The 15,052-nt window shown below is 41.2% G+C and overlaps 1 protein-coding gene across 2 annotated transcripts in view; it reads left to right on the top strand.

The window, feature by feature from the left end:
• Nucleotides 1–15,052, top strand: part of RELN (reelin) — a 357,318-nt gene that overhangs the window by 96,323 nt on the left and 245,943 nt on the right. For both annotated transcript variants that reach the window (XM_040971387.1, XM_040971386.1), the window contains exon 3: nucleotides 4,178–4,313. In XM_040971387.1, the coding sequence (XP_040827321.1) occupies nucleotides 4,178–4,313 (136 nt within the window). The remainder of the gene's footprint in view (nucleotides 1–4,177; nucleotides 4,314–15,052) is intronic.

Here is a 15,052-nt window from a genome sequence, read left to right as displayed (position 1 = left end):
ATCTCAGCTTTCTGCTCATGGGCTCCCCAGAAGGCGGTAGGTGTTGGCTCAAGTCCTTGGGTCTCTGCCACCCATGAAAGGCACCCAGACTGGGGCTTCTAGCTTCTGGCTTCAGCCCGACCAGTTCTGGATGTTGAGGGCATTTGGAGAATTGACCCACCCCTGAACATTACAGTGAATGTTGAGGGCATTTGGAAAGTTGACCTACCCCTGAACAGTACAGTGAATGTTGAGGGTATTTGGAGAATTGACCCACCCCTGAACACTGCAGTGAATGTTGAGGGCATTTGGAAAGTTGACCTACCCCTGAACAGTACAGTATTTAGGGGCATGAATCGGTGCATGGAAGACCGAGCTCCTCCCCCACCTGTACCTTTCCAATGACATTTTTAATTTAAAAGTTAACATCATTAACAATGTAAATGTGAAAAATGAAGTAGTAGAAGGAAAAGATAGAATTAAAAAAATCTTTGTGATTGAGAAGCCATCTTCAAGCTTGATGACATCAAGAAGTAAAAGTAGGAAGAAAATAAGAAATATGCTTGGCTATGCATAGTGTGTGAGGTGCCGGAGGAATGTAGGTCAGTATGCCTGATTTGTGCTTTTAAAGAGACAGAGAAAGAAAGAAAGAACACAGGGTCTTGTAAATGCCTTGGGCTAAGTGCAGTGCTGGCATGAAGTAAAAGGTTGAGCAGCCATCCATGGGAGGAGTGGGCCGAGTTTACCTAGAGGTAGGTACAAGATCAGGTAAATCTTGGCATGGGATCTGTCAGGTGGTTGAGAGTTGAGTTTAGAGAGCATTTTAAAATGAGGGTGCAGCTCATGCACAAGTAGGGAGGGTTTGTGTCGCAGTTTGGGTTCATAAAGAGCAAGGAGATGGATAAAGATGGAGATGAAAAATGCTGCGGATGAATTGGAGAAGACACGAAAGGCACATCCAGCAGGTCTGGACTTTATCCTATGCAGACCATTCCAATCTAAAGCATTTTCTGTGGTGATGGGAATCTTCCATGTGCAATATGGCGGCCACTGGACCTTATGTGGCTGATGAACGCTTGAAATGAGACTAGGGCAATTGAAGAACAGAATCTTTCATTTGCCTTTAATTTAGTTTAATCAGCAATGTGGTTAGCAACTACCCTTATTGGACAGTGTAGCTATAGACAACGTGGGGGTCATACTGGGGGGGGTTTATTTCCTAGGGAAATAGCATAGTCAGGACTATATTTTAGAATGATTGAACCGTCAGGCAGAAAAACTAGACACAATGAAAGTCCACTTGTAGATTTTGGACTAGATGTGATTATACCTGGATGTATTGAATGCTTTAATTCTCACAGCTTTAAGATCTAGAGGGCATAACATTTACATTTAGAAGACCATAAAACTGGTTCTCATGAGAGAAAGTCATTTGCCCAAAATCACAAAGCCAGTACAGGAGAGAATTTGAAAATGGAATTTCCTACTTCAGACACTCTTTTTTATTCAATTGTGGGGAAAAAAAATATCTTACTGTTAGAGGAGGTTTGGGTTTATAGTGAGACTGAGTGAAAGTTACAGAATTCCCATCTGTAAAGATCTCTGGCCCCACACAGAACAAACCTGCTATTGACATCCTGCCCCAATGCTGGTGAGTTTATTACTTAGTAAGAACCTACATGGACCCGTCTCTGTCACCCTGAGAATGCTTAAAATTTGTGAAGTGAGAGGTATCGCCCATTGTAGAATTGCAGTAACAGCTTCACTGTCTTGCAGAGTCTCTGTATTTTGGCTGCTCATCCTTTCCCTAGCAAACACTCTTGTTTTTACTACCTCCATTGCTTTTCACTTTCCAGAATGTCGTAGAGTTAAATTGGCTTCTCTCAGTTGGCAAAGTGAATATTTAAGTTCCTTTCACAGCTCACAGCTCATTTCTTTTCACTAATAATTTCATTGTCTAGATGCCCCAGACTTTCACCATTCACCTAATAAAAGACGTGTTGGTTGCTTTCAAATGTTGGTGAGTACCGATAAAGACGTTAAGAAAAGCCATTGGTAGGTTTTTGTGTGGAGACAAGTCTTGAGTTCATTTCGGGGTACTCCCAGGAGTACAGTTGTTCACTTGTGTTATAGGAGTGTTTTATAAGGAACTGCCAAACTGCCTTTTGTAGTGGCCGGCTGGTTTTTCATTCCCAGCAGCAGTGAAGGGGACTCTGGAAGGCGCACAGCTCCTTTGGCCTTTGGTGTCGTCAGTGGCTTAGATTTGGGTCTAAGATTTAGATTTAGATTCTAATAGATACACGGTGATATGTCAATGTTGTTTTTCTTTGCAATCCCGTAGGGACACACCAGTGTACTTCAAACAATTCATGAAAATGTATGTTATGATAAACTGTGTGAATTTCAGAAATGCAGAAAAATAAATTTATCTTTTAGTTCTATCTCTTCTACTCTTTTGAAGTACACTCATTTGACTCTGACCATATCTTTATATTTTTATTTGCTATCTAGCTTCTTTGGTTAGGGGCCTGTAGTGCATGACTGTGGGGGGGGTTTTCTTGTCATTTTAAGTGTGTTGTTAATACTGTTTATTTATATTTTATATCTGAGGTTAACCTAAGGCGATTTCTTTATTTTAAAAAAGTAGGAAGAAAGAAATCCCCTGATGTTTCAGCCGACATGCTCGTTCTTAGGCCATGGTGTTCCGTTTCACAGAACATCTGCACTAGACAAGGCCGCCCTCAGACTACGACGACCTGAAACCAAAACACCACCACTCTGTAATTATGCCTGAGCACGCGCAAAAGCAAGGACATGGTGCAAACCACACACACACACACACACACACACACACACACACACACACACACACACAATGACCAACATCCCTTTCTGTGCTAACATGATTACAAGCGCTTTTCCTAAATCAACCACAGATTTAGCCTCACTCCATTCTTTATGCATTGTAGATAAAAATTGGAATACCTCTGTGACAGAATGGTCTCCACTTCATGATAGCCCCAAACCCAGATGCAAAACTATAGTACCCTGAACTCTCTCTCTCTCTCTCTCTCTCTCTCTCTCTCTCTCTCTCTCGGGGCTGAGAGTTGTCCTAAAATGCAGGTCTTTCAATATTAAAACTGTGAAATGCCCAGGAAAACCTGGTCACGCGTCTTTAACCCAGTGCATCTCCGTTCCAGGCTCCCTCTCAGGGCCCATGGGTTTTGTCCCTTCTCTTTCAGTGACCCAAACCTCCTTCAGCTGCAGATTGCTTCTGGTTGTCCTTCATGATTGGACAAAAACTAATTAATTGAATCAAAGCAAAGAAATACACACCACAGCATGATTTTTGCGGGTTACTCCTTACCACTAATTTAAAAAATAATTCATTTCACTCTAGCACTAAGAAGTGAAAAACAGCATAACTTATCGGGAAGATAAACCACATAAAGAATTATTAGTTTTTATATTTAAAATTTTTTTTTTTTGCTTTTTAAGTTCAGGGTAGTTTTAAATTTACAAAACAAATCCTCTTCTCAGTCGTACAACGAGTACTGCATGGCTGGGAGCCTCCTCCAGGTCTCCCACGTGGGAGCAGAGTCCCAAGGCTTTGGGCCATCCTCGACTGCTTTCCCAGGTCACAAGCAGGGAGCTGGATGGGAAGCGGGGCCACTAGGACACAAACAAGTTCCCATTCGGGTTCCCAGCACCAGCAAGGTGCGAGGACTTTGGCTGCTAGGCTGCCGCGCCGGGCCCTGCCGTCATAGTTCTTAGTAGTCAACATTGTATGTTCGGAGTGAGATTTTGTTTGTTTTAGGTCCCACATATGAGGGAGAACATGTTTGTGCATGATTGCCATGTTTTCTGTATCCAGTCATCTGACCATGAGCACCTTGGTTGATCCCTGTTCTTGACTACTGTGAAAGTGCTGTGATAAACATGGTGAACGTGTATCTCTGATAGCATGATTTCATGTCTTTGGGATATAAACCCAGCCGCGGGATTGCTGGGTTGTACGACAAGTCAATTTCTACTTATTTTTATATATATTTTTAAAGAAATCTCTCCACTGTTTTCTATAGTAGCGCATCATGAATCATAACATCTAAGGAACATGTCCAGGAGGCGTTGCTGTGTCATGCGCGGGAGGGCTTGGTTTCGTTGTCTTTTACAACGTTTTTTCTTTTCTGTCTCGCAGGGATCATGGCTGACCATCCGTTTGGCAACCAGTTCATGTGCAGTGTGGTGGCTTCTCACGTGAGCCACTTGCCCACAACCAACCTCAGCTTCGTTTGGATTGCCCCACCTGCCGGCACGGGCTGTGTGAATTTCATGTGAGTAGCTAGAGTGGGCATTTGCAAGGCAAACTGTCGCTCGGGGTGACTTCTGCCTAGCTGTCTAGAAGTATTTTCATAAATTTGGCTGGTTTCAGTGTCAAGGAAATCAAAACTTTTGTTTTAAAGATTTGTTTATTTATACTGAAGGAGTTATAAAATTTTATAAAATGTGTGTTTGAGAGGGATGAGAGAAAACGGATAGATCTTCATCTGTTGGTTCACTCCGCGAACAGCCAGCCTGGGCTGAGCCAAGCTGAAGCCAGGAGCTGGGAGCCAGGAGCTTCCCCCTGGTCTCCAACCTGGATGTGAGGACCCAAATATTTGCAACATTCTCTGGTGTTTTTCTGGACCGTTAACAGGGAACTGGGTTGAGAGTGGAGCAGTAGAAGCTGGCGCCCGTAAGAGATCCCAGCATTACAGATTCTGGCTTTACCTGCAACTCCACAATGCAGGCCCCAAATCTGTTTGGGTTTTTTTTTTTGTTGTTGTTGTTATTTTGTTTTAAGTAATACTGGCGGCTTATTTTCGCATCTTCATTTACAAACTTCTGCTGTTCAAATTGGACATCACGTGGCAAAATATGCAACATTAAAATGAATTTGCACAGGGGTGAAGGCATTGGGTAGGACAGCTCCATCCTGTAGCAGCGTGCCTGGGTTCGGTTCCCAGCTGGGGCTCTTGGTTTCAGCTTCCTGCTGATGCAGACCTGGGGAGGCCCGTGGGTCCCTGCCGCCCATGTGTGCGGCCTGGGTATGTACATGCTTGGTCAGCTAATCTTCTCAAGGCACCATCTCAATCACTCAAGATTGCTTCCGGAAGCCAGGCTCTGCGTGTGAATTTGAAGGTTTCCTCTGGTACCGCTGACTGTAAGGTTAGGTGTTGCCTTCTGTAGCACGCACTTCGCGAGAGAAAACAGGCAGGACTTCCCACATCGCCCTAAAAGGTCTGTGACGTTCTCCCCTTTCTTCAGACTTCCCACTCGGCTTAGAGCATGTTTTTTGTTTGTTTGTTTTTGTTTTTTTTGTTTATCCTATCCATCTTCAAGACCTGTTTAAAATGCTAGCTCTTTAAAAATTCTCCAAGAAAAAAAACGGCAAAAGTCATGTGTATTGTCACGTTTTGCTTTGTAACACGATGCTAAGTATTAAATAAAAGTAAAAAAAAAACAACATTGCAGATGAAGGCAAATGTGCATTACTATCTCTTCTCTGATGAGCCTCAAGATTTGGAGAAAGCATTTAGTTCAGATGCACCTGGAGCTGCCCATGTCATCCCATAGCTTATACAGCCGAGTGCCTGGGCTCTACTGGGCAATGCTAGATCCATTACCACTGGCTCATCCCAAGCTCCCTTTCAGGTTCCAGCTTCTGGTTAATGCACGCTCAGGAAGAGTCGGTGGTAATGGAGCCTGTGTTGGGTCCCTGTCAGCCGTGTGAGAGATCTGGACTGAACTGCCAGCTCCCTCCAGAAGCCATAGCCTGCTAGTGGATGTCGGGGGTGTTGGAAGAATCAATCCAACGATGGGAGATCTCAGATTCCCTGCCTTCTGGAAAGTGAATAAAAAGTTAGCCTCAACCCAACTTCCTCAAAACTGAAACAGAAAGAACACAGCAATATTCTGTTTACCATCTATCTCATCGTTGACATGGAGTGGAGAAACACAGGCAGGTCCCCATTGGAACATTTCATATGTCAAAGAAGGTATTTCCTGGTGGAATCATGTCTCTTAAAACATGAAACATGAAGAGCAAAAACAAAAATCATTTTAAAAATTGAAGACACTGAGCGCCTGATGGACTTGAGATATTGCAGAGGCAGGGACTTGAAGCGTGGCCTTGAGGGTGTCTCAGAGACCTGCAGTGTTTCGTAAGCGCCATTTCTGTCTGTCTGGAGGTTTCTTCAGGAAGGGTTGCACGGTTGCCCATTCATTTCCACCCATCAGAAGAACGCTTGGTAGGTTCCTTGCACATTTAAAATAAGACCGGGCACTCCCGATGCGTGCATCTTGTGGGAGAGCCCTCCTACCTGAGAATAAAGAGGACCAATTGCTGACCCTGACAAAGGCAGCTTCACCTCCTAGATGATCCACCACTTACTGCCGAAAAAGAAATTTCAGTTTGAAATGATGGTTTCCTCACTGCGAGGTAAAACCAGAGAGGCTGTGTGTGCTGAAGGGAGAATTTCATCTGCCTTTTCCATCACCAAGTCTGTGTGATTTTTATGAGATCCCCGTTTTCTTTTTTTGAAACAGACATTTCCTGGCTCGATGGAGACAATGATCTCACTTCTGCTCAGAGATGTCTTTCTAAATAACAGGATTTGAAAACAATATTTAAGTCCTTAAAGGTAAATGACTGGGAGACTAACTGTTCTCACACATCCCCGCTCCACCACCCTGTAGGCCTGTTTTTCTTCAAAGTTAAATAGCCAATTAGGCAAGGGGGAAAAGAAAAAAAAAAGACAACAGTCTAAGTTTAGGGACTCATGCCTGCTTTGAACTGTCAGCACTTTGACAAATGAGGTCAAGGAGCTTCCTGGTGATTTAATTTTTAAATTGAGTGAACGTGGTTCAGATAAAATATGTCCATTAATCTCCACGAAAAAGTTATCTTTGCTGTATTAATTACACAGAACTGTCCCTGTGACTGTCTCCTCTCTGTGTGGCTCCTCCTTGTTCCAGGAAGACGCAGTGCGACCCACACTGGCTTTCTTAGTGCCATCAACAGAGTCTTCACAAGGATACTGCCCTCTCCTTGAAAATCATAAGACCCTCAGAGAAATAGATTTGCTTCTTTTTTTCTTTAGTTCTGGGATTTTTTTTTTTTTTAAGAAAAAAAGAGTTTGAAAAGCAGGGTCATAGGGAATGAAAGACATAAACAGAGAGAAGCCAAGATGTTCCATTCACTGCTTTATTCCCAACGTGCCCTGAGCAGCCTAGGCTGGACCTGAGCAAAGACAAGAGCCAGGAACTCCCTCCTGACCTTGCATGTGGGTGGCTGAGGCCCATGCACCTGGGTCACCTCTTGCTCCCTTCCCCAAGTCCATTGCCAGGGAACTGGATCAGAACCAGAGAAGCCGGGATTCAAGCCCGCCCTTCCGTATGCGATGTTGCTGTCCTAAGCACTAACTTAGCCTGTTGTGCCACAACAGACACTCTGGGAAATTTTGTTCTAGTGGCAAGATAGATTCAACCACGGCTCAAAGGTGAATACTCTTCTAGAAGATTCTGTCTCGTGGTAAATATTTGTTAATGAACTCATTTCTTAAGAAGCAAACTTTTTTTTTTCCTTTTCGCAAAAATACCAGTTTTCCATAATATTAAATCTAAAAGCAATGATGAATAATAACCAGCAGCCTGTGGTAAAGTCAGCTCTTCCTTCTTCTTGCCCTTTTGTGCAGGGCTGTGGGAACTGTCAGAGTTCCCTCCAGTGGGCGTGGGTTTGGAATTCACGAAGCGCGTCTTAGCACAAGTCCTTGTGGTTCCACTGGAATTGCTACTGTGCTTGGCACGCCTTCCTTGAGACCACAGAGAACACTGGGGAAAGCTGAAAGGCCAAGTCAGTAAATCCAAAAACTGCCTGTTACCATCATTGGAAGTTCCCTAGATTTCCTCCTCCATGCTGTAAGGGCAGAAACTTTAGGTTATTTCTGTGGTGAGTGTTGTTAAAGCCAGCTTTAGAAACCCTGGGTGTGAGTTTTGTTTTCTAAACTGCCTACAAAGTCAAACAGCTTCTTACAGCTGAAGATTTTTTTAGGGACGTATAAATATGCCAGTTACTTAGACACATTATAGGTATATTTGAGGGCAAAATGTTGTAAATGTATTTCTGATATTTCAACCTCAAGTGTAATTACAAGATTTCTTTTTAAAGAAGATTTATTTATTTTGTTGAAAAAACAGATTTTCAGAGAAGGAGAGACAGAAAGATCTTCCATTCACTAATTCACTCTCCAAATGGCCACAATGGTTAGAGCTGAGCCAATGTGAAAACAGGAGGAGCTTCTTCTGGGTCTCCCACATAGGTGCAGGGTGGCAAGGTGTTGGGTCATCTTCCACTGCTTTCCCAGGCCACAAGCAGGGAGCTGGATGGGAAGTGGAGCAGCCGGGACATGAACCGATGCCCATATGGAATGGCATCATTTGCAGATATAGAATTAGCCATTTGAGCTATCATGCTGTCCCTAGCAAGTGGTATTGTAAGATTTCTATTGAAACAGTGCTTTGGAAATGAGTGAAGACTATGGAAGAACAAATGCTAAGTAGATTCCTAGAAAGGGAAGCACATGTGTCATGGGTGAGAATGTGAATTAGTACAGGCCACGGAGAAAATAGCACGGAGGTTTGGAAAAAGGTGAAAAATACAACTACCTAGAGACCCAGTACTGCTGCTGCTGGGGATACATCGAAAGAAAAAGTACCGTGTCAGAGGAGTGTCTGCGTTCCCACGTTTGTTCATGGTGATGGCAGGATAGGGGATCATCGATCCGATGCAACAACGTTTCTCATGAACAGAAGGATCAGGTTTTATGATTTATGAGTCAATGATATGCTCAAAAATGATGCATGATATATTTCAAAATAACTAGACAGTGAATTTCGAATCTCTTACTCTACAAAATCATACATAAGCCGGTAGATCAGTGAGATTATTTTAGTCATGTTATATTCTGTATGTACTTAGAACACCACTGCTTGCACCATAAATGTATGTACAATTATGACTTGCCAGTCACAAATGATATTGGTTAAAAATAAATTATTGGTTAAATGGATGAATGAATATGTGCATACATTAATTTAAAAATGCATGAATGCCTGAATATGCCAAAAGATTATGCTAGAGAATTAGAATTTATATGCTCCTATTTATATTGCCAAGTTACACTGGTAACAGATGGCTTCATATTACAATATTTTAAGTGTTTGAGAAATATCAATTTGGTCAAAGAACAAAATTCCGTCAGTTTAAGATTTTGATTTGTAGTTAGTTTTTCTCTAGTAATTCAAGGGACATTATATAAACTCTAAAGTATTTCTTCTGAAGGCTTAAACTTGCTGGAAAAACTAATATTTCTTTTGTTTATTAATAAAAATGCATTTTTCTATGTTTGCATGCTATTTAGGCCAACATACCGATTTAAGGTCAATATTATTAAGATTTCTAAATTGAAAAGACCCAAGTCCATGGAAACTTTGATAGAAATGTTTTAAAAAGTGATTTGAGGAAATGAAAAATTCACAACATCTGTTTTCTGTAATTTGAATGCAATCTTAAAAATTAAGCTAGAGAAAGATGATTGGTCAAATAGGTAAAATTCCTGCATCCCATATCAGGATGCATGGGTTTGAGTATAAGCTCTGTTTCTAGTTCCAGCTTTCTGCTACTGGGAATGCTGGGAGGTGCAAGCAGGGACCCAAATTATTGAGCACCTGTTGCCTGTATGAAAATCCCAGATTGAATTGCCCATTCCTGGCTTGGGTCTAGCCCAACCCAAGCTGTTACAAATGCTTGGGAAGTGAACCAGCAAAGAGAAGAGCTGTGTGTGTGTGCGTGAGTGTGTGTTCCTGTTCTCAAATAAATGCGCAAATCATTTAAAATACAAAAAGCACTTTGAATTCAATTCATGCATTTTGATACGTTGTCTTGTTGAGTGCTGAAAAATAAATATTAAACTGATTTATTCCCATCTCTGATTTAGCATTTTGTAATGTTGAGATCAGATTTCGGTCGCTCACATCGACAAGTCCTAAGCTGGAAGCGCCAGTGTGTCACTCAAATCCTCTCCGTGTGTTTCCTCCGTAGTATTTATAGAAGGGATTATGAAGAACATGAGCATCTGAGTTCTTGGGGCTGACATATATTTCAAAGAACCATGTCCTAAATTTTATAGGCCAGATAAACAGTGAAAAGGCTTCTAATTAAAAATGCACACTGTGATTGCCCAAGAACTAAGATAGTGGGTCCCTCAATCAAACCCTGGTTTTAACTTAAGCAAATATATTGAAAGTATGGCTGTAAAGCTAAGCCCCCGTAAGCCGTTCTTCTAAATCCGCCTGCAGGCATTAATGCCCAGATTTGAGATGGCATCCTTATTTGCTAAGTGCAAAAATGGTTACAAAAGAGCTTTTCTCACTCTGAGGATAAAAGCTAAAGTATTCTCTAATTTTGGTGACTGCCGGGCTCATCTGTGTACCATAATAGTTATTTGGCTAGCCACCAAAAAGTAGCAGTACAGTACTTACACGTCTATGGATCAAAATGAGATGAAAAATTGCTGTTTCTCATCTCCAAAGCTATTTGCTGCACATTTTATAACCCTCAAGATGCCTTTTGTAATATGTGATAACAGAGCCAAGTGCAGCATCTGCCTGGGAAGAGATTACTTTAATTATGGACTCAATGTCCTATTTTTCTGCAAGTGATCCCCAGGGACCGGCTTCCTGTCGAAGGAAAGGTGCAAGGGTGTGCGTTAAAGCCTACACATAGGCCCCGACAGGTGGATGAAGTGACACTGGGACACTCGGCAACTGCCTGCGTCTTCCCATGCTCAGCAGTGATGAGAAAGTCTATGGTGATAGGTTTTTAATTATTCTAGCATCTGTGGTAATGAACTTGTGATGGGAAAACAAGAGGAGCTTATAAAAGAGCAAAGTCTTCAACAAACCTATACCATAAACAGGTTTTATTAAAAACATTAGGTTCAAGCTCTTGATATGATTTTTTTTTTAAACAAGGAACTACACACTTTACTTTGCAATAGAAAGATTAGGTAAAATACACTTTTCTGTAAAGTTTTCCTTCCAAATTGAAAACTGTAATGTTTCATCAGTTGCTTGCCGTAATATTAGAAAGTAAAGCTAAGTGATTTCCTTGTCAGCTCTAGTTCTGGATAACACATCAAGTGCCTTGTTATTAAAGATTCATTTGCCATTCAGTATAATAGTGGTTCTGACAGCTAATTTCATTTAGAATCAATATAGACGTCTTGTGTATTTCCAGGGAAACCCTTTATAAGATAGCATGGATTTCACAGCATGGATTGACACCAAGCAAATGATTGCCTTGTTCATACTGGTTTTAGAATCAGATTTTCCTTTTAAAAAACAACACATACTCACACATTTTGTGATTTCATCTTCTCAGCAGTTTTTAAAAAGGTGAAGGATATTAAAGAGTAAACATGAAATTTTGAACTTCAGAAGAATTTAATGGGCTTAGTGTGGAGTGATTTTTGTGGGGGTAGAGAGAAGCAAAATGAAAAACGATCCTACAATCATATTAGAAGAAAACATCAGATCTTTTAAATATCTTGCCAACTGTGGCATTCATTATTTTCTGGTGTTAAGATGAAATGCATTAATATTGTATATTTATATAAAGATATTTATAAATTTATTACGAAATAAATTTATCATAAGTCCACTTATGCTAATTTATGAATTTATTTATGAATACATTTTTTATGTCTTCAGAAACTTAAAATGGTAATCTCTAATACAGTAAAAAGAAATAGCTGATATTGATCAGGCTGTCTTAATTATAAAATCCTACACTGGGGAAATGCTTCAAAAATACATTCAGCATGCATAATTGAACGGAGGTATTTGTATTGTTTAACTTGTAGATGAACAGTTGAATCTGTATTCTCCTGTCACCAGAATTTTATGAACAGAGAAGGGATTTATACCTGAATCATCCTGGATATTGAGAGCTAGACAATATGTAGGCATTCAAAGGAGAAAAGAAACTGCTGAAGAACTGAAAGTAACAGCCTTACGTCATCCCCAAAAGGCAAACTAATTCTCAATTTCTTGATTTCATATTTTTCATTTGAAAACATGGATTTCCTTATTTGCACAATGTATTTCAGATTGGTTGCTCAGTCAGGTCTTCCAGGAAGCAGTCTTGCAACTGGCTTATTCGTAACATGATGAGCTAACCTCTTCAGGGATCAAAGAGAATCAGAGTTCACTCAAGAGTTATTTATTCCATAATTTCAGTTCCATATTGCACTTTGGCAATTTGTGATTGAGCTTTTCTTTTTTTAAAGTAAGTTTTTAATCCAAGGTTATTATCTGGAATGTAGACTTATTTTTCCTACTGTTTGTTTTAGACATTGAGTCTTTCTGAGGTTAGCTTTGTTGCTTTGTAAATATATCAGTGTAAAGATATCAAGATAATTCATCTTTGTCTCTTTGTATTCCACGTTTGGGTCAGAATGTAATATGCCTTCATTTAGATTTAGAATTTAAGAGTAGCACTAAATCAATAGAAGTAGGAACTGCAAGACAGGCATTGTATTTTGCATTCAAACTTGAAGATAAATAGCACTTGTATTTGCATCAATTTTAAAGTGATTTTTTTATTATCAAAGCAATGCTTGCATATTTTAAAGTATAGGTAAGAAATCATCTTTGTATGTACAGGTATACACATTCATACTGACATAAGAACACAACCATACGTTTCTACTATCCTAGAAGTTAGCCCAGTACGTGTATTTCTCTAGACCTGTGTGTTCAATTGCATCTCTTCTTTGAAGATTTATTTATTTGAAAAATAGAGTGACACAGAGACAGAGAGAGAGCGAGAATGAAAGAGAGAGAGCAAGAGAGAGACTGGGAGAGACAGAGTGATAAAGAGATCTTCCATCCACTAGTTCACTCCCCAAATGATTGGAGCGGTCCGAGCTAGTCCCAGTTGAAACCAGGAGCCCAAAACTCCATCCAGCACTCCCATGTCAGCGGACAGCTCCCAGGCGCTTGGACCACCTCCCTCTGCTTTCCTGTGAGCGTTAGCTCCGTGGCCAGAGCTGCTGGCACGCAAACTGTTGCTCTGGTGTGGAATGCTGACATCGCAAGCAGAAGCTGAACTTGCTGTACCGCAGTATCAGCCCCAGGAAGCAGAATTCTTGGTTTATCTGTGTGCTTTTTCTGAAACAAATCCCATAGATTTATGCTTAGATTTATGATTTAATACACCAAGGGGACTATCATCTTTAGAAGAACCTTTAAACTGAAGTCTTTTTCACCTTCAACTCTGATCTTGCCCAATTAAAACTTGAGGCATCTCTCCAAGTACAGAGGACCTGGCCACCTATTCAGGTTGTTGGCCTGTTGTTATGGGTACCCAGGGGTTTACGCAGTCGGTGATTTTTAAAATCACCGAGGGGCGAGGAATATTGGAGAAATATTTAGGTTCATAAGCGATAGTAGACTTTTCCAGAGAGTAAAATGCTAACTGGATAGAAATAAATTGTAGTATTATAAGTGTGAGTGAGAAGACGATTGAGAATGAGTATCCACGTGCACTTGGAGACCCATAGACATGGAGATGCACTTGGAGCTTGATGACAAAACGGTGCTGTCTTCCCTAGGAGAGCCAAGGAGCCCTTTGGGACTGTTCTGAACGTGCCGTTGTAACTCACGTGAGGCTCCAGGTTCTGGAAAGACGCACAAGGGCTCTCAGGAGAAGCGCAGAGAATGTTTCTCTCATGGCAAGTGCTGTTGTGCTGTTAGAAAACACTGCTTTTGGGGAGCGTTTCTATTGAGTTCACCCTGAAGGAAAGCCTTGCAAAGCAGAAAACGACAGCTCCGGATAGCCAACATAAATCACGCTGTGGTCTGTGTGGACGATAACTTCCTGTAGATGGTTTTGTAACTTCCTGCAAACAGAAAATTGATTTACCTTTCCTTAAGTTAAACAAAACTTGTCTTGAAAGCTGTGGTCCCTTTGTGTTAATTCCGCATTGAGAAAATGAAGACAAAACTCTGGTGTTCACAGAAGCGGATTTTTACCCCATGATAGAAGACTTGACATAGAAGCCGAACTTACAGGATATTATTATACAAGATTGAGTTTAAAAAAAATGCAACTTTTTATTTGAGAAATAGAGAGTGAGAAACAGACACGTGTAGAGAGCTCCTGTCCACTGGTCCATCCCCCAGATGCCAATAACAGCCAGAGGTGGGTCAGTCGAAACCGGAAACTTTCTTTTGTAAGATTTATTCATTTATTTTAAAGTCAGAGTTTTCAGAGAGAGAGAGGGAGTGAAGAGGGAAGGAGGAGAGAGAGAGAATAAAAGAGAGAAAAATCTTCCATCCTCTGGTTCACTCCCCAGATGGCTGCAGGCGGCTGGGCCCAGCCAAAGCCAGGAGCCAGGAGCTTCATCCAAGTCTCCCACCTGGGTGGCAGGAGCCCAAACACTTGGGCCGTCAGCTTCTGATGCTTTCCCAGGCACTTCAGTACCGAAGTGATTGAGAGCGAAGCTGCTAAGGCAGGAATGGGCGCCCCTTTGGGATGCCAGCATTGTAGGTGGCAGCTTAATCTAATGCACCCCTGGAGCCTTCTAATAAGAAATGTTTTGAGAAAACAATACTAGACAAAGAGTATCTATGAGAAATTTTTCTTTCTCATGGAGATTTTCAGCGTCCCATCCTCAGCGTGCAATTTTAAAGTCTCCAGGATAAACGTGGGACATGAGAGAGGATAACCCAACCTGTTATTACAGCGCTTTAGCCCACCTCTGTTGGTTCACAGGAATGACATTCTACCACCCGTAATGCTGATCGACACGTAGTTCTAAGAGCTTTGCAGTTTCTGTAAATAATCTTTTTACTTGATGCATCAGGTCAGATTTATGACTTTAATTCCAAGGAGAATTACATTTAACAAACATCCACCTAGCTGCCTGTCTTGGAAAACCCAGCACATGAATAATGATTCGTTTTGTTT

Source organism: Ochotona curzoniae, unplaced genomic scaffold (assembly GCF_017591425.1).
Source record: "Ochotona curzoniae isolate NIBS_2020 unplaced genomic scaffold, NIBS_Ocur_1.0 contig_21, whole genome shotgun sequence".
Lineage (NCBI taxonomy): Eukaryota > Metazoa > Chordata > Mammalia > Lagomorpha > Ochotonidae > Ochotona > Ochotona curzoniae.
The sequence above is the reverse complement of the archived record's forward strand: the minus strand, read 5'-3'. Positions and strand labels throughout refer to the sequence as shown.